The sequence below is a fragment of the Meles meles genome, chromosome 9, assembly GCF_922984935.1.
Source record: "Meles meles chromosome 9, mMelMel3.1 paternal haplotype, whole genome shotgun sequence".
Classification (NCBI taxonomy): Eukaryota; Metazoa; Chordata; class Mammalia; order Carnivora; family Mustelidae; genus Meles; species Meles meles.
In genome coordinates, this window is record NC_060074.1 from 20,898,020 (window position 1) to 20,923,331 (window position 25,312).

Consider the following 25,312-nt stretch of genomic DNA (forward strand, 5'->3'; position numbering starts at 1 on the left):
GTCTTGGAGCAAGAAGCTGATGGAAATTCTATGCAGCTCTTGGCAGGACTTAGTCTCCTTTTCATTGCCAGTGCCCATGCGAACCTCCCCCCCCCCCCCCACCAAGGTCTCCTCACCACCTCTGCCTCCCCCTGCCCTGTTCACCTGGTTGACCTCACCCCTACTTCTGAATGACTGAAGGATTTCCACTGAGAAGCCAGCATTCCTCACCCCCAGAAAGGCTGAATCAAATAAATTCTCTCTCCAATGAGGGGTTAATAACTTTGCTTAGATTATCAATAGAAACATTCCACAACATGGTGGACTATATCCTAGTAAAGACTCTGAGGGAGACTATGAGTTGTTTATCTCCACGTCTGCATAAAGATGTTAAACCTAGGGGTATCTTTAATCTTTTATTTCTGTATTTCATGTAGCCCTTCACTAGTTCCTGGGTGCTATGTATTTCATTACTTCCTTAATCTGTGTAATTTAATGGAAACATTGCCTTGAATTGGTGCCTTTGCATTCCAGACAAGGCTGGGTTTGGAAATAACTTCACCACGGTGGACAACAAATCCACAGCTCAAAATGTGGAAGGCATCATCGTCAGCGCCATGTTTAAGTCCCTTATCACTCGCTGCGCTTCAACCACGCATGAATTGCACAGCCCTGAGAATCTGGTGAGAAGTTCACCTCTTCTTCCCACAGGAGTTCTTGGTCTCCACTCTAAGAAAATTCTCAGTCGTGGCCCTGAGAACGACAAGTTGAAGTCTAAAAGTCTGCATCTTAAAGTTAAAATCTCTGTTTTCCCAAAGTGACCAGTAACTCATGGTAGAGCCTCAGTAACACATTTCTCCTTGTTACTCATTAAATTACTTGAAAATTGACATATCTTCCTCTTCCACTTCATAAGTTCCGTGATGGTTGCTGAGATAGTTGAAAGGTACTTCAAGTGTTTAAAGGGAAAGAGGTGCTCAACACAGCCTATTAGCTCATGAAATATTAAAGAATATTAAACCAACCATTTTTGAAACTATACTTTAAAAAATTAATGTGAATATGCTGCTGAAATTAGTTTTGTTTTCTTTTATAGAACATTGCAATTTTTTAGTTACTCTCTCATCATAAATGACTGTGTTAATTAAACCACTAAAGCCACAAGAAGTGTGAGAGAACGGGGCTATAACATGTTAGTGTTTAATTGCTGCCAAGGAAATTGTGGTTTGGGATACAAAAAGTGGATATGAAAAAGGCTAATGAATCCATACAAATAGATGAATTCAGTTCTCTCTGGGGAGTAAAGGACTTACATTTCACTATCTTACCAATTGTTACATGTTGGGACTTTTTACGTAGAAATCAGCATATTTATACATATTGACACTATCTGCTAATCTACCTAAATCAGGGAATTATTTTAAGCTTTTTAGCCATTGAGACTATTCACATAACTTGAGATAAACTTAAACCCTAAACCAAAGGGAATTGAATTTTGCTAGCTGTCAAACCCCCCTCAGCGAAATTCTTAGAGTTTAAGAAAAATGTGGACACCATCCATGCAGTTAATTTTTCATGGCAAGAAATACTTTGAAGAGTTTATTATAAATCATGTGAGCACTTTTTATACATTTTAGTCTGCAAAATCATATATAGATAAAATAATTGTATTTTTAAATTTTCTTTAAATCATCTTGGTTTTGACTTGGAACTCCCATTCCACCAGAATGGCGGAAAGTTGAATCCCAACATTTTGGGGTTTCTTTACTTCACAGAGTGGTGCAAGGATCCCCAGTCTTTGGTAGGACCTAGGATCCGAGAACTCCATGGATCTCAACCATCAGTCTGTACCTATGATTTCACATACTGCTCTCTGCTGTGTGCTTAGGGTTGGGCACTCAGGTGAATTTGGAACCCTTGTTTATTGGTGTCTTGTCCCTTCTACGGGGAAGCTATCAAAGAATACAATGACAGCACAAGATCTTTCTGCCCAGAGGACCGAAAAAACTCTCTTTCCATGTTTTCCTCAGTTACTGTTCCTTCTGATTTTTAAGGCTCATTGGCATGATTGTTCCAGTGGTCTTAGGTTTTGAAAACCAAAGCTATCAAGGTAAGTGTTTCTTAGGCTTCTGTGTCTTGCTTTGCCATGAACCTTTCCTAAGGCAAAGAATACAGTAACCACCTTCTTGAAGAGAGAGGAGGAAATGCTGAGTGAAAAGGTTAATATCTCAAGAAAAAAGGTCCTATGCATATTTTTAACTGTGGGTTCATCAATATATTGGTTTTAATAGCCCTGCATCATCTTTACTTCATAGTCAAGTTCATGTTCAAATGGGCTTCGACATATGCATTTGTTAAATATGTCAGGAAAAGTACACTGTCCTTGAATATCAGGCTCTGTTAGAAGTGTCTAGAGGACTTAGCGTATTTTATCACAGTGATACAGAAAATTTGGAGAAGCTAAAGAGGGACTGAAATCTCTAGTCTAAACAAACTTCTGATTGCCTTTTTTTTGCAGGCATCTCTTCAGAAGTCATAATAGAGAAAATTAAAGCTTGGGAATCCAGTGGTTTAAAGTGTAAATTGATGTCTTTCTAATGATACAGCCAACTTTCTGAATATGGAACATGGTAACCATCCTTTTTCATACTAAAGATGACAGGCAAGGTTCTTGGTAATGTTGCCATAGGAACAATGGAGAGAGACTGGGTACCATCTGTTTCACTGTAGTAAAATGTCTTCCTTTTATGATTCTAATGCTGATCTAAGCCTAGGGAATTACTTTCTTCCTCTCTTCCTATGAAAACTGTTTAATCACACAACTTTCCCCTTACTTTCCTTCTTGCATCCAAACAGGGGCTGTATTGTGACATTCGTCAGCTGGTCCAATTTATCAAAGAAGCTCATGGAAATGTCTTCAGAAGAGTGGCCCTCAGTGCTTTGCTTGACAGTGCTGAGAAGTTGGCTCCAGGGAAAAAGATGGAGGAGAATGAATCAGAATCTAAGACTGCAGGCAGTAAAAGGTTAGAAACTTAAGCTATAAATATTTGCGTTGGCCTTATGTCCGTAGAATGTAATTGTTTTTACTGTCCATGTGGTCCCGAGGATGGTGTGTGACTCTAGTGCAGGGCTGGTGGAACTATCTTGTATCAATAGTATCTGGTGACCGTACAGCTGCAGCTTAGAAAAAGGATGTGTTTACTATCAAATATATCCTGCCTCTCTATAAATCAAAGCTCAGTTGATCTCGGGCTTGCATACACTTGACCTTTACTTCATAGATCTCAACAATATGGTGAAATGTTATCTGTGTGTTAGTCTTCTCCATAGATAATTTACATTTTTGTCCAGAGAGGAAAAGCAATTATTGATACCATAGTCTCCTTTTCAGTAAGTAATATTTTAAACATGGAAAAATACAAATTGCTAAGCAGTGCCCTGTTGTTTTTCATTCTAGTAAATATAAATTTATTGTATGCCCGTTCCATACAACATGCCACTTACTGAGATTAAAAGAAACTCCTAAATTTAAAATTCTGCTTGTAGTTAATGACTCTGCATTGATGGTGGTGGTCTTAGACAATAAAGCAGCTAGATCATGAATCAAATGGTAGATATAAATTTCATACGGTACAGACTCATGATGGCATAGGGTTTGCAAGCAATATATGTTGTCGATAATGGAGTGTTTTGCTTTATGAAGTATATCAAGTATTGAGGAGTGGTGTCCTGCTCTGTTTGATTGGTGGACTGCCCATTTGCATAGGTCAGAGGCGGGAAGCATTGTGGATAAAGGCCAGGGGTCCTCTGCTCCTGAGGAATGTCGAAGCTTCATGTCTGGTCGCCCCTCACAGACTCCAGAGCAGTAAGTAGCACTGATTTTCTCTCCAGTGCTGTGGGCTGAGCACTTCTCACTGTAAGAAATTCAGTTTTCCCAACTGCTGTTTGTTTGCTTGTCATTTTCTTTAAACTTTGCCTTGCTTCTGCCCTTTACTTTTCATTCCCAAAGCCACTAAACTCTACAGATCCAAATCATAAATAACCAAACTCATGCTTATGGGAAACTTCCTTAACAGCATTTCCCATTTCCAGTCTTTACTCCACTTCTGCTTCTTGTGCATACTCCTGCAGGTAAATCATGAGAAATAGCATGTGTACCGGGGGTGGGGGGGGGTGGGGGTGGGGAGGAGGTGTCATCTACTTTCCTGCATACAATCACTTATAACTTTTGTTATTTAGATGTATTAATGGCCGTCAATGTGCTCGATGAAGGTTTTCCAAAAAAAGTAGAATAAACTCTTGTGCTCAGATTTAGCTAAAACATAGACTCTATTCCATTTCACCTTGGTCTTCTCCTGAGATCCATACCAGTGTTCCAGAAAGTGTTTATCTCCACTTTTTATAATGCCAAAGTCAAAAGCGTCTTAAAATTAGTGCCTCCAGAAAACGAGAGAATTACTGTAGGCACTAAACGTATAGCAAGGCTCATTTGTCTTCATTCTTCTTTTAGAGAACTATTTACTCACAAACAGTGTGATCAGTATTTAAAATATGAACATCATTTAAGATACACAATTTTACTTCCCTAAACCTTGGTTACTATGAAATGATTACAGAATGATTATCAGAAATTCTTCAGGGTATTCTATGTTTAAGGTATATCCTCTCTATAGTCAAGGAAATCACCATCATCAAATAGGACCTTGGTAATTCACATCAAGTAAGGAAAACCTTGAAAGAACCAAAGCCTGCATAGTTCTTGTAGCCCTTCAAAATCTTAGAGACTGTCTCTAAGTGCATGGAAAAAAGTAAAGGAAAGATAAATCAACTCTATGAGTCTAGGACCACGTGAGTTTTTGCTTACCATTATAACCCCATTATAACTTGGCCCCCATAGTAAACACTTAATGTCTATTTCATAAATGAATGAATGAATGAATGGCAGACAATCAATGAAAGGATAGAATTGTGAAATTTTTTGTTTCCTTTAACTTCCTTTCTTAAATGTGACGTTCCAAGAAGTCTTTAAGGACATAGTAAAAAGTCAAACATAAGCTCTAAATGAAAAGATTTATTGTAAAAGGAAAAGCTCTGTAGCTGAATAGCCACAAGACTAATTAAAAATCTTTACATACGGGGTATGAGCAGAAAAAGGAGAGAGGGCTTCCTCCACCCCAAAATAGTACTAGCAACTATCAAGCTAATATGTTCAATGAGAATGATCTACTAAGTTAACTGGATTTTAAAAATAAAACCCTCTGCATAGGTGATCTCATTTTCCAGATTGCAAAATATTCTTTTTCTTCAGTGTTCTGTGAACACTGCCTGATATCGCAGCACTTAGCGTGGGTCTGTTCTTTACCCTTGAAAGAAGATACATGTTTTAATATACTTCTACATAAAAATTTCCACTTGGAGGGATGTCATGGAATGTTAAATATAGAACTTTTCCCTGATCGGAGTAGGCCTAGGAGATGAGCATGCCAATACCCTGTTTAGGACTGAAGAAAGGTAGGTGGACGATCCTGGTTCCTCCTTTATCCTCTCTGCCTCCTGCCCTTCCCTCCCTTTCAGACCCTTCTCTTCTCCTTCTTCCTCCTTAAATAAAAGTCATACTAACTAAATTTAAAATCAGTTTTATATGTTCATTCTCTGAAACTCATTATCGATACATGCCCACTGGACAAAGTTAATGTAACATCTTATGGAAATGTCATACCACATAGACCATATGGTCATATCCCCATCATTGTGTCCCACATTCCCCAAAGGCAAGAAATGTTTCATACACTGTGATCATTTGATAAAAAAAATAAAACAACTGAGAAGTCAAATCCTGAAACACTGATTTAAACTAACAAATTCATACCATATATGATAAACAGAATGTTCTGGTTTGAAACAAGGATAAAATGTATTTAGTGCTCTAATGAGATTCCGAGAGGTAAAATTTGAAACTTCATATAAATATCTCTAGAAAATGATTGCTTTACACAGTACTGTTGAATTTTGAGGAGCGTCTGGATTCAATCCCAAAGCCTATAGACCAATCATTACCTAAAATTTCATGAACAAATTTCATCACATATTACTAAGTATCTTCTGTGACCTTTTTCCCCCAAATTTCTTTTTTTTTTTTTGTTATTTCAATTAGGTTACATATATTTAAGAACTTACTGTTATTTCTTTTTTTTTCCCATTTTATTTATTTTTTCAGCATAACAGTATTCATTCTTTTTGCACAACACCCAGTGCTCCATGCAAAACGTGCCCTCCCCATTACCCACCACCTGTTCCCCCAACCTCCCACCCCTGACCCTTCAAAACTCTCAGGTTGTTTTTCAGAGTCCATAGTCTCTTATGGTTCGCCTCCCCTTCCAAATTTCTTTTTTTTTTTTATTAAACATATGATGTATTTTTATCCCCAGGGGTACAGGTCTGTGAATCGCCAGGTTTACACACTTCACAGCACTCACGATAGCACTTACCCTCCCCAATGTCCATAGCCCCCTCCCCCTCTCCCAATCCCACCTTCGCCCAGCAACCCCCAGTTTGTTTTGTGAGATTAAGAGTCATTTATGGTTTGTCTCCCTCCCAATCCCATCTTGTTTCATTTATTTCTAAAGTGGTATATGTTGCTGAAGTTGGCAAATGTAGCAAAACAGAACAACAAAGAAAAATCATTTTTAAATCTAAATACTATCAATTGGAGATAACCGCCATAAATTTCTGGTGTGCTGGGTACAATTTTGAGCATGTGTACAAGCAAACTCACAGACACATGCTTATGTGTGTACTTTGTTTATTTAACATGAAGTTATCCTATTTCACCCATTGATTAACTGCTTTCTAACTTTGCTATATACCTTTGACATTTCCCATATCAGTCGTCTTCTAAAATAGGATTTTAATGACTATGGAATATGCCATCAGATAGAAGTTCTAAAATTTATCTGTTTCTCTGGAGTTTAAAATTAGATTGCTTCCAGTTTTTCAGTGTTAACCCATAATACCTCAGCAAGTATTTGATCATCTTGTATTTATCTACATGTTAGTATGTTTTTCCATCGTTTTCTTGGCATGACTTCCTAGGAATTGGATTTTTCTATCATAGCTGTAGATATTGGTTTTGGATACCATATTACTAAATTACCTTCCAGAGAGATTGAAGCTATCTCATCACCAGTAGGATGACAGTCACCAATTGCTTTCTCTTTTCCCCCCCTTAATCTTTACCAATTTAATGAGTGAAAATAGGGATCCCATTTCAATGGACCTTCCTCATCCCCCAATTCCTAGTGAGATTAACCTCTGCATATTATTGGCCACTTGTCTTTTCCCTCTTGTGAAATGTCTTGGTCAAAAATCCCTTTGGTTGTGTCCCCATTTGGCATATTGAGTTGGCTTAATTTTTTTTACTTTTAAGCCTTACTTAAGCTTCTTTGCCCCGAGAAAGCTAAATAATTAGGCACAATGGAAATAATGTAGTAAACAGTTGTAGAACGATGCAGCCCCTGAGTGTGGTTACATTTCACCTATTCATTTATTCAAATATCTTTTGTGAGTTTATTTAGTGCCGAGAATTATATTATGTTGGAGTGGGGCTGGAAAGTGATATACAGTACTGCACAAGCCTCTGGGAACTTCAAAAAAAAAAAATGAAATATTTAGACGTCATAAGTGCTTCTACTATTATGACTCACACCCACAGATGAATACCTGTGATAATATTTGGTCTTTTTGTTAAAGCTGGAAAAAAAATGATTACCTCTATTTGACAGCTGAGACAAAGCTGTTTTCAGGAAGACCTCAGAGTCAACCTTGGTCTCACTCCTTCCCATTCCCCTTCTGACTCATCCTAAATCCCAGCCCATCAAAGATCATCCTGCATGAATTGCATAAATGTCGCTGGCAGGAAGTTGAAAGAAATTTAAGAGAATTTCACATGTGTTCTCAGACATTTAACTCTACCCTTTTCTTGCTTTCAGTGATGAACAAATGCAAGGGGGCAACCTAGGGCGGAAGGATTTCTGGCGGAAGATGTTCAAATCCCAGAGTGCAGCAAGTGACACCAGCAGCCAGTCTGAACAGGATACTTCAGAATGCACCACTGCCCATTCAGCGACTACCTCTGACCGTCGCACCCGTTCACGGTCCCGCAGAATTTCCCTCCGGAAGAAACTTAAACTCCCCATAGGTAAAAGTATGTCTATATTTATTTATGGATTCTCTTATTCCCTGCCATGTCCTCAAATCAACTCATAATCAAAGCAACGCATGGTAGGGTTGAGAAAAGTCACAAGGCTTAAGCTGGCTCATTCATTCATTCATCTTTTTCAGCAAGTATTTCTCAAACCCCTACTATGTGCACTTATTGTGTCCAAACACTATGATGTTAGGCATCAGGAATTAAACGATAAGCAAAATTACACAGTGCCCAACTTTGCTGAACTTAAAATCTATTGGGGGTGATAGTCACTAAAACAGATAATCCTACAACTAAGTGTGGTTGAAAACTGTGAATTTTATGAAGGAAATATCTGTTGTGCCATGAAGTTATGCAATAAGGTCTGACCTACATGGGGAAGAGGAGGCAGAGATCAGAGAAGTCTTCCTGTAGGAAGTGATACTAAGATCTTCAGGGTACTTAGGGGAATGAAGAAGGAAAGAGTACTAAGTGGTAGCAATAAAATCTGTAAAAGTATTAGGAAGGAGGGAAGTAGAAACGAGACAAGGAGAAGAGCATCTGCATGATTATGACAGAGCAATGGGGACCTTGCAGGTAAGCTTGGCTTTTTGTCTTACATCCCTACATAGCCCAGCTGGGATATTGAGCAAGGGAATAATGCAAGTAGGTTAGCTTTTTCTAAAAGATCACTGCATGGGCAACATACTGGAGGGAGCATAGTGGTTGAGGGACACCAGTTAGAAAGCTGTCTAGTAGTCCAGGCATAAGTAATGGAAACTTGGACTGGGTGATTGACCATGTACAGCAAAGTGGACAGATTCGATAAATGCTTAGGAGGTAAAATCAACAGGACTTATTGGAAGATGGGAAAAGTGTGAAGGAGAATAGGACGGACTGTGGTTTTATTCACCAAAGAGGCCCAAATTCATTTTGTTCTGGTCTTACTCAGTCTTGTCATTTTATAATCAATATTCAAAGCATATACATTTTGAAAACCATTTGTTTTCACTTCAGTGTTCAGCAAGCCATGTAATTTTCATTGCTTTTTGAGCATATGCTGACATTTCTGTTTAATTCATTTGGGAGAAAAATGCTATACTGATCTAAATTTTCAAAAATTATTAAATAGGAAACTGGCTGAAGCGGTCCTCCCTCTCGGGCCTAGCCGATGGTGTGGAGGACCTTCTGGACATCAGCTCTGTGGACCGCCTCTCTTTCATCAGGCAAAGTTCCAAGGTAAACAGGACATCACTTATGTAAGAGAATGTTGTACTCGCTGATAGAAAAATGTCAGGACCAAGAAATGTTAAACACATGGAAGGGCCAAATAAGAAAGAGTTGAAGAAACTGTCTTCAAATTGAGCAAAGTTTAGAAACTTAAATGAACAATGAAAACTAAGATATCTAACTAGTAGGCTATTATGGAAAGGAAGAAAAGAGTAACAAAAATTTACATAAAATTATAATGCAGATCTAGATATGTGCATAGGTATTAATTCCCAGCTATTTTAATGTTTTAACTTTATTTTTATTATTATTTTTAATTCCAGTATAATTAATGGACAATGTTATATTGGTTTCATGTATACAATATAGTCATTCAACAATTTGGTAAAGTACCCAGTGCTCATCATAAAAAGTGTACTCTTAATCCCCATCACCTGTTTCACCCATCCCACTTCCCGTTGTCCCTCTAGTAACCACCATTTTGTTATCTATAGTTAAGAGTCTGTTCTTTGGTCTCCTTTTTTTGTTATTTGTTTTGTTTTGTTTTTAAATTCCATTAAGAGTGAAATCGTTTGATATTTGTCTTTCTCTGACTGTCTCATTTCATGTAGCATTTTACCTTCTAGATCCATCCATGTTATTACAAATGGGTTTCCACTCTCACCGCTTTTATTTAACATAGTACTGGAAATCCTAGCCACAGCAATCAGACAAGAAAAAGAAATGAAAGGTATCCAAATTGGTATTTCCCAACTATTTTTAACTTTTAACATACATGTGAAATTCCTGACATTTCAAGCTCCTACCCAAGGATGCAGAATTTTCTAATGATTCTCTTTATGTATTAAAACACACACACACAGCTTCATCCTCTTTCTATTACTTTTTGTGAGTACTTGAACCATTCTCCCTATTGAAAAGAATAAAGAAATTCAGGATTTCTCCCATTAAGTGCTTCTTCATAATACTGTTAAGTATTGTAACAGCATACTATTTGGAAAAGGTAATGATTCTCAGTGAAATCCAATTCCTACAAGAGCATTCCCTGTACGTGACCCAGGTCTTGTTCACTATAATTTCCAGCATATGGTAAGAGTTACATTTCTTTATATCTAAATCATTTGCTTATAATCTTTCTGCTTTGATCTCACTAAAGCCAGTTTTCTTCTATCTATTTTAATGGTAATATTTTGAAATTATATAAAGAATATATCAACCTCATAAGACATTTAGAAAATATAATTCCTCCTTCACATCCTTTTGCTAAAATACTGGCCAAATATTAAGAGTATGTGAGGCTTACTCACATAGCTTCCTTGCATGCTGAAAATTTTAAGTACTCTCGGCCTAAGTGCAAGATCAAGGGCACATTTAAATTCTTAGGAAAAAACCCAAAGCATTTTATTTCACTTTAATTATAGGGTACTTTATGAATTAATTTATACTGGTTTTTCCCATAAAGATTTAAAACTTTCTATTTGCCTATCTTTCAGTTTGGTCTCATTCTCAACTGTGGTATTGTTTGTAAAGGATGAATATGGCTTGCTGTTCATGAATTTGAGTTTGGATTTTATCAAAATTCAACTCTAAGAACATCTCATTTCGTTGCTGAATTATTTTCATGATGCCTGATTATTTACTTTCAATCTATGACTGGACTCTCTTTCAAATTAGTTATAAGACTTGTTTTTTTTGGTACATAGGAATAAACCATACTGACTGACTAACCAGATGTGGAAGTCAGAAGAACTAAAGTAATCTTCATATTCTAAATAACTTATTTTTCAAAAGCAAGGTTTAGTATAAAAACAATGAATTGCCCTTTTTTCCTCAGGTCAAATTTACCAGTGCAGTGAAGCTTTCTGAAGGTGGACCAGGGAGTGGAATGGAAAATGGAAGAGATGAAGAGGAGAATTTCTTCAAACGTCTTGGTAAATATCATACTGTCTAAGAATTACATCCAATTTTCATCATACAGAACAAAAATTTGATTGGATAAAATGGTCCATTTTCTATTTCCATTTATTTCCTATTCATTTCTTTCTTGTGTGTGTGTTGTACAACTATATATATAACTTCTCCATTTTTATCAATTTGGGTCAACAGACATTTATGGAAGCCCTATTGTGTTCCTCGTTCCATAGTGAATATTAGGTTTACAAAGAAGAGTAAGAGATAGCCTCTTCTTCAGCTCTCTGTCCTTTATTAAAATCTAAGAGCTTTAAAGAACCTTCAGATTTCCCTCTATCTATCTACTTAGGAATTCTGCACATTATATTCCTGAGAGGTGGCCAGTCACCCTCTGAACACTTCCACCAAAGAGGAGTCTATTACTTCACAAAGCAACCTGTTTCAGAACTAGAGAGTTTTAATTGTTAAGTCTTCCCTTATATCTTGAAAGTATATTCATCTATAAATTTAATTCAGTAGTCCCAGTTATGATATCTGTGGCCACACACACACACACACACAGCTAGTTTAGCCTTTATCTATTTCACATTCTCTCTTTTCATCTCACTTCTGCTGATTGAACATTATTGACTCCTATTTTTTCTCCTTACATGGAAGAGTTTCCAGAACCATCATCATCCTGATTCCATTTTACAGTGCTTTCTAATTAGATGATATACTTTACAAAATGTGGAGATTCAGATGGAATGCATGCATCATATTTGACTTTAATCAGTTTGATAAATAGTGTAACAATTAAGCTCCAGGGATATAGCAAGTGTATGATCACAATTTAAGGTTGCATTATCAAGTTTTACATCCTATAGTTGGCTTGTACTGAATTTGGATTAACTTTTGCTAGCTCACCTCCACATGAATGAATATAATGCTATATTTTTGTATAGCCATTATTAATTCTTCATCTCAAAATAAATTTATTGTTTCATTAACTTGGGAGGTGGTTAATTCACATGCCCAGGAAAAAATTAAGAGACAGAACCCAAGATAAATGGAATTTTGAATCTTTTCTTCTTTGCAATTGTGCTATAAGGATTCATTTCCCTGGTTTTCATCCAAACTGTTGATATTATTAATGACCAGGACAAATACAAAGATACAATTCCTATGACACTTCTAGTTGACTTTTGTTAATTAACAATTTGGGGGTATGATTTTCATCCAAACATACTTAATTTACTAGCAATTATCAAATGCTTTCTCATTTCATAAAAACATCTGATTTGGGGCACCTGGGAGCCTCAGTGGGTTAAGCCTCTGCCTTTGACTCAGATTATAATCTCAGGGTCTTGGGATCGAGCCCCAAATTGAGCTCTCTGCTCAGCTGGGAGACTGCTTTTCTGCCCTCTCTCTCTGCCTGACTCTCTGCCTACTTGTGACCTCTCTCTCTGTTACATAAATAAAATCTTTAAAAAAAAATTAGATTTTACCAAAAAAAAACTATGTCCTTATCACTCTAAAGGAAATATGCAACTTAGTTCAATAGTGTAATCTTTGTGAAACCACGGTGATTCCTATGATTACTCTGGTGTTTTAAAAAGTTCCTGTTGATCTAATCTCTTACAGAATTTGGTTAGGGCATACATCAAACTTATTAGTCTGTGGTTTCAAGAATCTTCTTAACAACCAAGACCTCTGTCATTTTCCATCGTTATGGAGTCTTTTTATTCCTCATGATATTTCAGAGAAGATATACCTAGAATTCAAGAACCACCAGTATTATAAATAGATTTTTGTGGGTTTTTGTTTTGTTTTGTTTTGTTTTGTTTTTTTGAGAATGAAGTGTCGAACTAAAGAGTGTTCTGCAGGTATGTGCTGTGTTAGCTGAATGTCATTTGGCTAGTACTCTGATTGTCTCTGTAAGTTCTTTCTGTGCACTGGAGTGTAATTTCATGGAACTGAGAATTAACTCAGGGTAGGGGCTCTCACATTTGGTGCCTCCTTAAAGAAGCTTTTCTGTACTTACATGTTTGTGGTTTTTTCTCATTGATGGAAAGGACGAAAGCATAAGTGACTTGTTTACTTTCCTTTTGATTCCTTTACATCCCCTTCTTCAAGGAGTAGGCCAATATTTTTAATCTAGTTCTAAACATGTTATCATTAGCATTCACATAAACCTTTTTATTCCAGATTTTTTTAACCACTATTCCTGCCGATTTCAGCTATTATTTAAGATCCTCTTTGTATTTTATTTTTACAAATAGGAAAGATTTGATATGGAACATTCACAGAGTCCAACTCTGGGATCAGTTTGTGTCAGCAAAACCTGAAATAATACAGTCTCTTTCTGTATATCTAGAAGACAAAACTATAAAATCTAAGACATATCTATTTCATGTGCTTTTTGACTGGCAAGAGAAGATAGCTTGCATATCACCCTCATTCTTTGCCCATGTTCTCTTGTTTATTAAAAAATTTAAAGGTATTTTATGAGATAGTTCCTTTGGAATCTCTTGCACTAGTTAGGTACTCTCAGATATTCTCAAAAAAAAAACTAAAGAAAAAAACCATTATCTTAGTACATTGTAATTTACAACTATTGCCCTTGGCCAAGTGAACGTATCTATCTCTGGGCCTGCTGTTGCCTTTGTTTCCTCTTTCCCTCTCCCTTTCTCTCTCCCCCTCCCTCTGTCGGTCTGTCTCTCTCCAATCCATATGTATAAATGATTTCTGTGTATCTATTATAGATGTATTATCCTTTTCTTTCTCATTTATTTTAATGTAATCATATATTATCTCTGTTTCTTTAAAGTTGTTAAAGAAAACAAACATCAAACATTTTTACCTTCAATTTAAATACAGTATTCAAACTTCACTGGGTTAAGATCAAATGCAATAGCCAATAGAATTTCTTTAAAATCTTGGGGCACCTGAGTGGCTCAGTCATTAAGCAGCTGCCTTCAGCTCCGGTAATGATCCTAGGGTCCTGGGATCAAGCCCCACATTGGGCTCCCTGTTTGATGGGAAGCCTGCTTCTCCCTCTCCCCCTTCTTGTGTTCCCTCTCTCACTGTGTCTCTCTCTCTGTCAAATAAATAAATAAAATCTTAAAAAAAAAATTTCTTTAAAATCTAAAAAATTTTCAAAAATGAAAAATACTTCTGCTGAACATTTAACAAAACTGAAATTGCATTTGTAATCAGCTATCTTTTTCTTTCATGTTTTTATATTTACTAAGAATATTTCATTTTAGAAATCATGTTATCCTTGAGGGAAGATATTTTATTAAACTGATTTTTTAATTGATCAATAAAATTTACTGAATATTTTCTATGTGCTCAGTTCTGCCATAAATTCCATGGGAAACACTACTTAAAGAAATACTATATTTTAAAATATACATTTTTAAATTTAACAGATTCTAAAAACTGTATTCTATATAAATTTATAAATGTACCTCAATAAATTTAATTTTAAAAAAGCAAATAGAATATACTGAGACTAAAAAATTAATCCTTAAGTCCAAGGAACCCAAGAGGCATTCTTATATCCTAGTAAGTTAAATAAAGGATGGATAGGAGGTATACTTTACAGCCAAATTACTTTTCAACATTTCTTTTAGTAGTACATACTGTAAGCTGTGAATTGGAATGTCAACTGGGAACAATTTTATAATCAGGTTGTAACATATACAATGTTGACTTATTTCTTACATTAAGTTTTTCTGACCTAATCTCTACCTTCAGCAGTTTACAAAACTCTGATCTTCAACATAAACAATTGGGTATTCTGGAGTTGCCGTGTGGCATACTGCTAAGGAGGCAGGCTGTGGTCATCAGGTCTGGATTTTAATCTTGACTTCATAACTTTCTATTGCATGGACTTAAACTGGGCTCGTCAACCTGTCCCCTCTTTCTGTATCCCTCTGTCTGTGTTCTTACTGCTCTGTTTTCTCCCATTTGCTTTTTTAAAAAAATCACCTTTAAAGATTTATAAGGCTGTTACAAAAAACTAATTATCAAATATCATGTTGCCTGATTTCAAGCTTTACTACAAAGCTGTAATCACCAAGACAGCATGGTACTGGCACAAAAACAGACATATAGACCAGTGGAACAGAGTAGAGAGCCTAGATGGACCCTCAACTCTATGGTCAACTAATCTTCGACAAAGCAGGAAAAAATATACAGTGGAAAAAAGACAGTCTCTTCAATAAATGGTGAGGGAAAATTGGACATCTATGTATAGAAGAATGAAATTTGACCATTCTCTTACACCATACACAAAGATAAACTCGTAACGGAATAAAGACCTCAACGTGAGGCAACAATCTGTCAAAATCCTAGAGGAGAGCATAGGCAGTAACCTCTTCGACATCGGCCATAGCAACTTCTTTCAAGATTTGTCTCCAAAGGCAAAGGAAACAAAAGCGAAAATAAACTTTTGGGATTTCATCAAGATCAAAAGCAAAGGAAACAGTCAACAAAACAAAGAGGCAACCCACAGAATGGGAGAAGATATTCACAAATGACACACAGACAAAAGGCTGATATCCAACTCAAACTCAACACACACAGATAATCACATCAAAAAATGGGCAGAAGGCATGAACAGACACTTCTCCAAAAAAAGACATACAAATGACTAACAGACACACGAAAAAACACTTCATATAATACTTAACACATACTAAGTGCTCAAACGTGGAAGCAGATACATGGTTATCCATTAATATATAGATACAAGGGAAATTTTCCATTATAAATATCTTTCACTAAAAAGCATGATTCTTATGCCTACAATCATAGGATTCTACTGATCTTCATACCTGTAATCAATATCCATTCTTTTGTGAAGCAAAAAAATATTCTTCCTGACAAAGATTGTTTTGATCACTTCTCTTTTCATTATTTTACTTAAATTCCTTAGCCATTTTGTTCCTGAAGTTCTGTTGATCAAAATGGTACTTCTGGTAATATTAAATAGGCTTCTTTTAGAATTCATTATCTTGTCAAATAAATAAGAAAAAAGATGAAAAGCTTATTTTAATGTCTCCTTCAATAAAATGACGGCAGCTATCCTTATATAAATTGGTTAACTAAGAATAAGTTTTTTGGGGCACCTGGGTGGCTCTATCTGTTAAGCCTCTGCCTTCGGCTTAGGTCATGATCTCTGGGTCCTGGAATCGAGCCCCACATTAGGTTCCCTGCTCAGTGGGAAGTCTGTTTCTCCCTCTGCCTCCTCCCCCTCCAAAAGTGCTTTCTCTGTCTCTCTTGCAAATAAATAAAATCTTTTAAAAAAGAATAAGTTTAGGGGCGCCTGGGTGATTCAGTGGGTTAAAGCCTCTGCCTTCAGCTCAGGTCGTGATCCCAGGGTCCTGGGATTGAGCCCCGCATTGGGCTCTCTGCTCTGCAGGGAGCCTGCTTCCCCCTCAGCCTGCCTCTCTGTCTACTTGTGATCTCTGTCTGTGAAATAAATAAATAAAAATCTTAAAAAAAAAAAAAAAGAATAAGTTTAGGGGCACCTGGGTAGCTCAGACTGTTAAGCATCTGCCTTGGGCTCAGGTCATGATCCCAGGGTGGTGGGATCAAGTCCCGCATTGGGCTCCCAGCTCAGCGGGAAGCCTGCTTCTCCCTCTCCCACTCCCCCTGCTTGTGTTGCCTCTCTCACTGTGTCTCTCTCAGTCAAATAAATAAATAAAATATTAAAAAAAAGAATAAGTTTATTGATCATACACCTTGTCATACATATTAGTTCTATCATAGTTTTGAGGTCATTACACCTAATGTATTGTAAATCTTAATTATTATAACAAATAACAAAACAACTGGATTCATTAAAAAGAAAAATATTTGGGGTCTATCTTAAATTCAAAGTTTCAGGGACTGCTATGGTTAATAATTTCTTTTAACAGATGAGATTTCCTCTGACATGTTTAACTTAAAGGGCTATATATAAATGATTAATAAAGTGACATATAGGTAAGAGAAATCACAGGAAATTACTGGTTCTGGTACTTTTGATATTGCCCAGTGAATAACAGAGTAGCATTTTGAAAGGCAGCTGTCTAGAAACAAGTCTGTCTAGGAAGTGTTTGTTTCTAATCTGTAGCTTTTAGCTACATGACCTTTGTATCATTTGAGATACTTTCAGATTTTTTCCAGCAGCAGATTCATTATGTGCTACTTCCTTTTGCAGTTAATACAAAACGTGCCACACTAATTGGAAAAAAAAATATTGAGGGTGTTGAATATGGAATTTTAAATATGGAATATTTGCATCTGAAAGGAAATATACCCATAAAAATGAAATATGGAAAAATTTAATAATATTTTAAGATTTTATTTACTTATTTGAGAGAGAATGAGCAAGTGAGAGAGAGAAGGTGCGGGGGGGGGGGGGTCCGAGGGAGAAGGAATAACACACTTCCGCTCTGAGTGCAGAACCCAACATGGAGCTTGATCCTAGGACTCCAGGATCATAACCTGAGCTGAAGTCAGACACTTAACCAACTGAGCCACCCAGGTTCCCCAATGATATTTTAATTATATTATGAGGCATTTTTTTGTACTTGGGAAAATTTTCAAACAGACAAAAAGTAAAAAGAATGGTCTAATGGATCCCAAATATTCATCACCGATTAGCAATAATTATCAAAATTTCCATAATTGTTTCATCTACCTTTTATGCCTTTCAAATGTTTTTTAAAACAAATCCCATACATATATACATGTGCCTTTGTGCTGAGGCAGCAGGTAGGAAAGTAGGGTAATGGGTGGAAGGGATCAGGGTATTCATAATGGAAAAATGAGAAAGTCATTTCTGGAAATCAGATTTGTGACTTCTAAGTAAGAACCAAGAGTTGGCAACCACAAGTGAATGGTTTGAGCAGAAATTAAAGCAAGCTCTAAGTCAGTGATTCTCATCCTAGGGGTATATTCTTAGGTGTCAGAGGTACATTTCAGAATCATGAGCAGAGGCTTGGGTATGGCTTTAAAAATGATATTCAGGGGCGCCTGGGTAGCTCAGTGGGTTAAAGCCTCTGCCTTCATCTCAGCAGGGAACCTGCTTCCCTTCCTCTCTCTGCCTGCCTCTCTGCCTACTCATGATCTCTGTCAAATAAATAAATAAAATCTTAAAAAAAAACTATATTCAACATAATACCCTCAAATAACAAAAAGAATTTTAAATATTTATTATAAGCTATAGAAAATTCAGGAGTTGTTTACATTTTTAAAAATTTACCTAGGGAACCCTCCTACATTGTTGGTGGGAAAACAAGCTGGTGCAGCCACTCTGGAAAACAGTATGGAGGTTCCTCAAAAAGTTGAAAATAGAGCTACCCTACAACGCAGCAATTGCACTACTGGGTATTTACCCCAAAGATACAAATGTAGTGATCCAAAGGGGCACGTGCACCTGAATGTTTATAGCAGCAATGTCCACAATAGCCAAACTATGGAAAGAGCCTAGATGTTCATCAACAGATGAATGGATAAAGAAGATGTGGTATATATGCACAATGGAATACTATGCAGCCATCAAAACCCCCAAATCTTGCCATTTGCAATGACATGGATGGAACTAGAGGGTATTATGCTAAACAAAATAAGTCAATCAGAGAAAGACAATTATCATATGATCTCACTGATATGAGGAATTTCAGAAACAAGACAGAGGATCATAGGGGAATAGAGGGAAAAATGAAACAAGATGAAACCAGAGAGGAAGATAAACCATAAGAGACACTTAATCTCAGACATGAATCAAAGTCTCTAGTGATGAGACTTGATATTCTGTGTTTAATAAGCTCCAAGGTGATTCTTATTCATAGGCAGCTAAACTATGGAAAAGTAAGTGTGGGGAGGGATCAGTGCTTCCCAAATCTCTGACCCCACTGCTAGGTCAGACGGGCTGCATCATTATCTTCTGGGAGGCTTACAAAGCACAAAATCCTATACGCCACTTCTAAAAATTCTGATTCTGAAAGTCTGGATGAAATTCAGGAACTTCATAGGTAATTCTGATATACAGCTAGGTTTGGAAATCGTGGAATTAAATAACCAAACACTGAGATTCTTTACAACTCCAATAGTCAGTGATTCTTTGTATTGTAACTGAGATGCCAAGTTATTGGCCTTGATATCAATTTATGTAACAGATATGAAATTGTACAATAATTTCATCTTTGATAAAAATAGCTTTTAGTTTTTGATTACAGGAAGAATAATTTTAAATATACTAAGAGCTCTTGTCAGTATTAAAGAGGAGACCATAAGTAAAATGATCAGTTCCTATATTTAAGTATTTATGTAAAATTCTGCATTTGCTTCTGCCATTTGTCACCAGCTTCCCAAAAGACCTGGTGTGTCTCAGTCAGGCACTAGGATGGAAAGGAAGGATGTGGAGTCAGGAAGAAAGTTTTCAGGACAACACTATAGAAAACATGTTATAACTTGGAAGCTCTTTTTCAATCTGTGATCTGTTATACTGTTTTTTTCATTCTTCTACCATGGAAAAAAACCTACAGGTTGCCACAGTTTTGATGACCATCTGTCTTCCAATCAAGAAGGTGGAAAAAGCAAAAACGTGGTGAATCTTGGAGCGATACGACAAGGCATGAAGCGCTTTCAGTTTCTGTTAAACTGCTGTGAGCCAGGGACAATTCCTGATGCATCCATCCTGGCAGCTGCTCTGGATCTTGTAAGTTGTTGGAAGAGTTTGTCTCCTCCGTCTCCATTACAATTAATACTGCTAATGGAGGAAAGCATGAATCCCTAACCCTGACCCTATCTGTGGAGTTTTTCTTTTAATCCATGCTTTATAGTTTTCAGCGTACAAGTCTTTCACTTCCTTGGTTAAATTTATTCCTAGCTATTTTATTATTTGTGGTGCAATTATAAATGGGATTTTTTTTGGTTTCTCTTTCTGCTACTTCATTATTAGTGCACTTTCGATCTGCAACAGATTTCTGTATGTTAAGTTTGTATCTTGTGACTTTACTGAATTCATTTATCACTTCTAATAGATATTTGGTTGAATCTTCAGGGTTTTCTATATATAGTATCAGGTCCTCTGCAAAATAGTTTAAGTTTTACTTCTTTCTTACCAATTTCTTACCAATTTCTTTTTCTTGTCTGATTGCTATGGCTAGGACTTCCAAAACTATGATGAATAAAAGTGATAACTTTGTCTTGTTCCTAATCTTAGAGAAAAAGCTCTCTGTTTTTCACCATTGAGCATGTTAAATGTGAAATTTTCATATATGGCCTTTATTATGTTGAGAAGTGTTCCTTCTAAATCTACTTTGTTGAGTTTTGGCTTTTTAAATTTTTTAAAATCATGAATGGATATTGTACTTTGTCAAATGTCTTTTCTGAATTTATTGAGATGATTATAGATTTTTGTAGGGTTGTGGGTTTTTTTCCCTCAGCATTAATGGTAAAAGCAGGAAGAAAATTGGTGAAGAGAAGGAAGAAAAGAGAAAAGTTAATAAATATTCCCTGGGAAGTAGACTGTATAGCATCATGATTAAAAGGATGTGAGGGCTCTGGAATCAGACTATCTGGGTTAAAATCACTCTGACATTTACTAGTTGAACCTCTATAAAATGGAAGTAGGAATAACAATAATAAATTCTCCAGCTAAGTATAAGGACTAAATGACACATTAAATAGAAAGCCCTCATCAGATTACCTGAAATGAGGTATCTGCTTAATAAAGTTGGCCATTATTATTGTTCTGTTATTATTAAGTTTATTTCTGTCATGTATTAGTACTTAAACATCTCTGAGTCTTGGTTTAATTAACAATTGGAGTAAAGATATAAAGGATCAGTTGAATTTAATTGTGCAGAAGCGCTTGGAACATCATATGCTATTATACACGTGAGGGGATTAAAGAATATAAAATGGATCTAGTTTTTTTTTTTTTAATATTTTATTTCTTTATTTGAGAGAGAGAGAGAAAGATCACAACAGGGGAGCAGCAGGCAGAGGGAGAAGGAGAAGCAGGCTCCTCATTGAGTAGGAAGCTTGATGCAGAGCTCCCTGCCAGGACCCTGAGATCATGACCTGAGCCAAAAGCAGACACTTAACTGACAAAGCCACCCAGGCATCCCAAAGTGGATCTATTTTAGAAAGGGTTTCTGTCGGGTAAACTAGGCTCAGCTGTGCATTTTGAACTCAGTGTCTCCGTTTCCTTTATTTACCTCTGGTTTAATAAACTCTTCCTACACTGTATACATACTGAGTACAAAATACCAGGTAAAACATCAAGAATAAAAGTCTTTTATTTTCTCTTTTAAAAAATAAAAATAAAATTAAAAAACACAAAAAAGTTAAAAATATAAAATAAGAATTAAAAAGTTAAAGTAAACTTTTTTTTTTTACAACAAAAACTTTAAGCCTGTGTATAAACGATCCCTTTTCCAGATTTTATGTCACACAAATAAGTGAGCATTGACCACACGTATCTTACCTTGGAAAATCAACCAAACCTGATAATGTAATTTATGATATTCTTCTGTGATATTTACAGGTATTGCTCTCAGGATAGTGACCAGCAAGTTATGTGACTTCACTTAAGCATGAAATAGAAATATCACTGTAATCACCCAAAATAATGACTTGTTGTGTAAGATTTTTCAATCGGGGGCACCTGGGTGTTCAGTCCCTTAAGGCTCTGCCTTCTGCCTTCAGCTCAGGTCATGACCCCAGTGTCCTGAGATTGAGTCACCTCAGGCTCCCTGCTCAGTGGGGAGCCTGCTACTCCCCCTCCCCCCCCCCCTTCTCCCAACGCTGGCCACTCGTGCTCTCTCTGTGTCTGCTCTCTCAAATAAATAAATAAAATATTTAATAATAATAATAATCTTTATTATTTTTCCATTCCCAGATATTGGCCTTTTTGAATGTTTGTAAATTCCAAAATGTTCAGTGTGTACTGATATATGCTGTGGTGACTGTAAAATGTGGGGTATCATGAGCTTCCAGGAGACCTGCGGCTGGTGGCACTTAGTCAAATAACAAGATTTCTGTCTAAAGCAAGAGAGTTTGACAAGGCAAGGAGCCAGTCCCTTGGTTTTTTAAGCCAGGGAATTATAACTAGCCTGTCCTTCCTTTGAGTTACACAGTGATTCTTTTTAATCACTGTTGACCCGTTCCAAAAGGCTCAGATTAAAATAAGTAAATAAAGGTAACAAAGTCATAGGAAAAGAGCAAACAATTGAACAGTTAAATAAGGGTAAGTACATGAAAAAGAGTTCATCCAAAATACTCATACCCAATAAAGTATGCCCCATCTTATTTGCACTTAAGAAATGCTCATTAACATGTCCATAGATTCCTGTATCGTAACTATCAAATTTGTAATGATTAGAAAGTGTTGACAGGGCACCTGGGTGGCTCAGTGGGTTAAAGCCTCTGCCTTCAGCTCAGGTCATGATCCCAAGGTCCTGGGATCGAGCCCCGAATCGGGCTCTCTGCTCAGTGGGGAGCCTGCTTCCCTTCCTCTCTCTGCCTGCCTCTCTGCCTACTTGTAACCTCTGTCTGTCAAATAAATAAAAATAGAAAAAAAAAAAAGAAAGTGTTGACAATGTATGGAACATGGTGGTGATTAGTAGTGGAAGCATCAGGATTTGATTAGCGAATAGAAGGAAGTTAGAATAATAGGGTAATAGTAGGAAGGCAGTAATGGTGAGTAGTGCTCCTTGGCCTCTGTGTGAATAAGTAATTTGGGACTGGATGTAGTCACATAAGAGGGGCAGTTCTCTACATATTAATTAAACCACATGGCTAGGTGATGATGGAATTTTAAAAACCCAGAGTCAGTGTAGCTTAAGACACTCATCATATACTAATTAATTAATTAACTAACTCAACTCGTGTCTATTGAGAATTTCCCATATGCCATGCGTGTTGCCAACTATTAATAGGTGCAACGAACTCAACTTGTTTGAACCTTTCCTTATAAAGATTAGATTTGCCTAGTGATCTATTGTACAGACTTCTTAGTACAGTATTCTAAGGGGGATAAACATATGATTAACATTTATTGGGTACCAATTGTTTCCAATGGAAAAACACCTGAAGCTCAGAAAGACCAACCAATAGGCCAGGGTTACACTGCCAGCCAAGGATAGAGCCAGATTAGACCTCTGTCTGTCTTCAGAAACCCTATATTTAGTCCTCCACCATATTGTCTTATTAAAAAACTATGTGAAATCACTAAAAATATCAAATTCTGTGTTTTATACATGATCATTTAAATATAAGAAAGTGAAAAATGACAGAAGTTAGTTGAACAATTATGAAATTCACAGTAAAATTATGCATTAGCACTTTATATGTGGTTTAAACTGTAATGTTCCAGAGGTACGGTCACGTCCACTTTTGTCTCAAATACTCATAGCTCTTTTGGAAGATTTTAAGACAAAACAGAGTATCAAATTTCTCAAGCAGTTGCCTAACAAGGTTAAGGAAAATGTTAATAACAAATCATATCACTTCAACTAGTTGAAAAATTGATGGAAAGATATAGGCACAGCTGGCCATACACATTGGAGAATAATGGCATGATAGCATTTGGAAAACTGTTAGTCAAATAAGCACCTGATGACAGAAATAACAGATTGACCTGGACATACTGGAAAAGTCTAGGTAGGCCCCACACTCTTTTCAGAGATGCTGATCTGAAATCTGCGCATAAATATATATCATACAATGAACTTTATTTAGCAGTATTTAAACATTTCCACATGGCAGAACAGAAGCCCCAAGAGCCAAGGTGATTTTGCCCCAGGTCATATATGCCAGTCAGTGCTAAAACTGGATTCAAGGGGCACCTGGGTGGCTCAGTAGGTTAAGCTTCTGCCTTCGGCTCAGGTCATGATCCTGTTGTCCTGGGATGGAGCCCCACATCGGGCTCTCTGCTCAGCGGGGAGCTTGCTTCCTCCTCTCTCTCTGCCTGCCTCTCTGCCTACTTGTGATCTCTGTCTGTCATATAAATAAATAAATAATAAATAAATAAATCTTTAAAAAAAATAAAATAAAACTGGGTTCAAAGCAGAATCTTCAGATTCCATTCAGGATTCTTATAGCAGTAGCATATACTTTCTCTGTAAGAAAGAGACACATACATACCTATGAACTATATACATATTTATTTATATTTTATATTATATTTTTTATTTATTTAAGTGAGAATGAGTATCCCTTGATACATTGAAAATACACTTAGATTAATATGGTCTGCAGAATAAAGAAGACTCTAAATTATTTTTAATGTCCAAAAACATTTGGATCTATTAAAGTTTACTTAACACTTGCATACATGATGAATTCATAACCAGAAAATATATGAGATTTTTGACTTTAAAGATTCACACCACATATTCACTCTCTAAACCAGTAATTCTTAACATTTTGGGGACATTGACTCTTTTGGATTTGGATAAAAGCTCTGGAAATTTTTCCGGGAGAAGTGCGCATATAGACAAAAATTTAACATATATCAGAAGGTTCATGGACTCCCCCAAAATCCATCCATGAAACCAAAAACGTTAAGAACTCAATCTCAATTAATGGCAAAAGGATTACCTGGCAAAATGAGACTCCTCAGTCAAGTAGTTGGAATGATTACTTTTGTTAACTTTTACTAATGATATAAAAACAGACGTAGTAATTGTTTCCTATGTGGAATACTTAGGATTTATGTAAGATGTGTGTACATGGGAGGAATATAAGGCTTGTAACAGAGAAAGCAAATGAAGATTTGAAAAATAATCCAACAAAACAAATTAGTACTTGTTTCTGAATGGAGATTATTTTAAGAGAAATATTGATGAATACTTTGATAATCAAATCTCTTGGGTATTGAGATTTCATTCCCCCTCACCAAATGGTTTTCATACCTATTTGGTTTCCAACAGCTATAATGCTTATAGTTTTCAAGGAGATGAGATTACAGGGGTTTCCAGATATAAGCACATTCTGTTCCTAACTATAGCTTGACTC

At 36.4% G+C, this 25,312-nt stretch overlaps 1 protein-coding gene across 4 annotated transcripts in view; it reads left to right on the top strand.

Annotated features, from left to right (window-relative positions):
* The window catches only part of UNC80 (unc-80 homolog, NALCN channel complex subunit), a 227,977-nt gene that overhangs the window by 67,656 nt on the left and 135,009 nt on the right, over positions 1-25,312 (top strand). For 2 of the 4 annotated variants that reach the window (XM_046019112.1, XM_046019113.1), the window contains exons 16-22: positions 514-662; positions 2,836-3,002; positions 3,746-3,844; positions 7,968-8,182; positions 9,297-9,403; positions 11,229-11,325; positions 19,831-20,003. In XM_046019112.1, the coding sequence (XP_045875068.1) occupies positions 514-662; positions 2,836-3,002; positions 3,746-3,844; positions 7,968-8,182; positions 9,297-9,403; positions 11,229-11,325; positions 19,831-20,003 (1,007 nt within the window). The remainder of the gene's footprint in view (positions 1-513; positions 663-2,835; positions 3,003-3,745; positions 3,845-7,967; positions 8,183-9,296; positions 9,404-11,228; positions 11,326-19,830; positions 20,004-25,312) is intronic. The other 2 variants (XM_046019110.1, XM_046019111.1) reach the window with 1 other exon arrangement.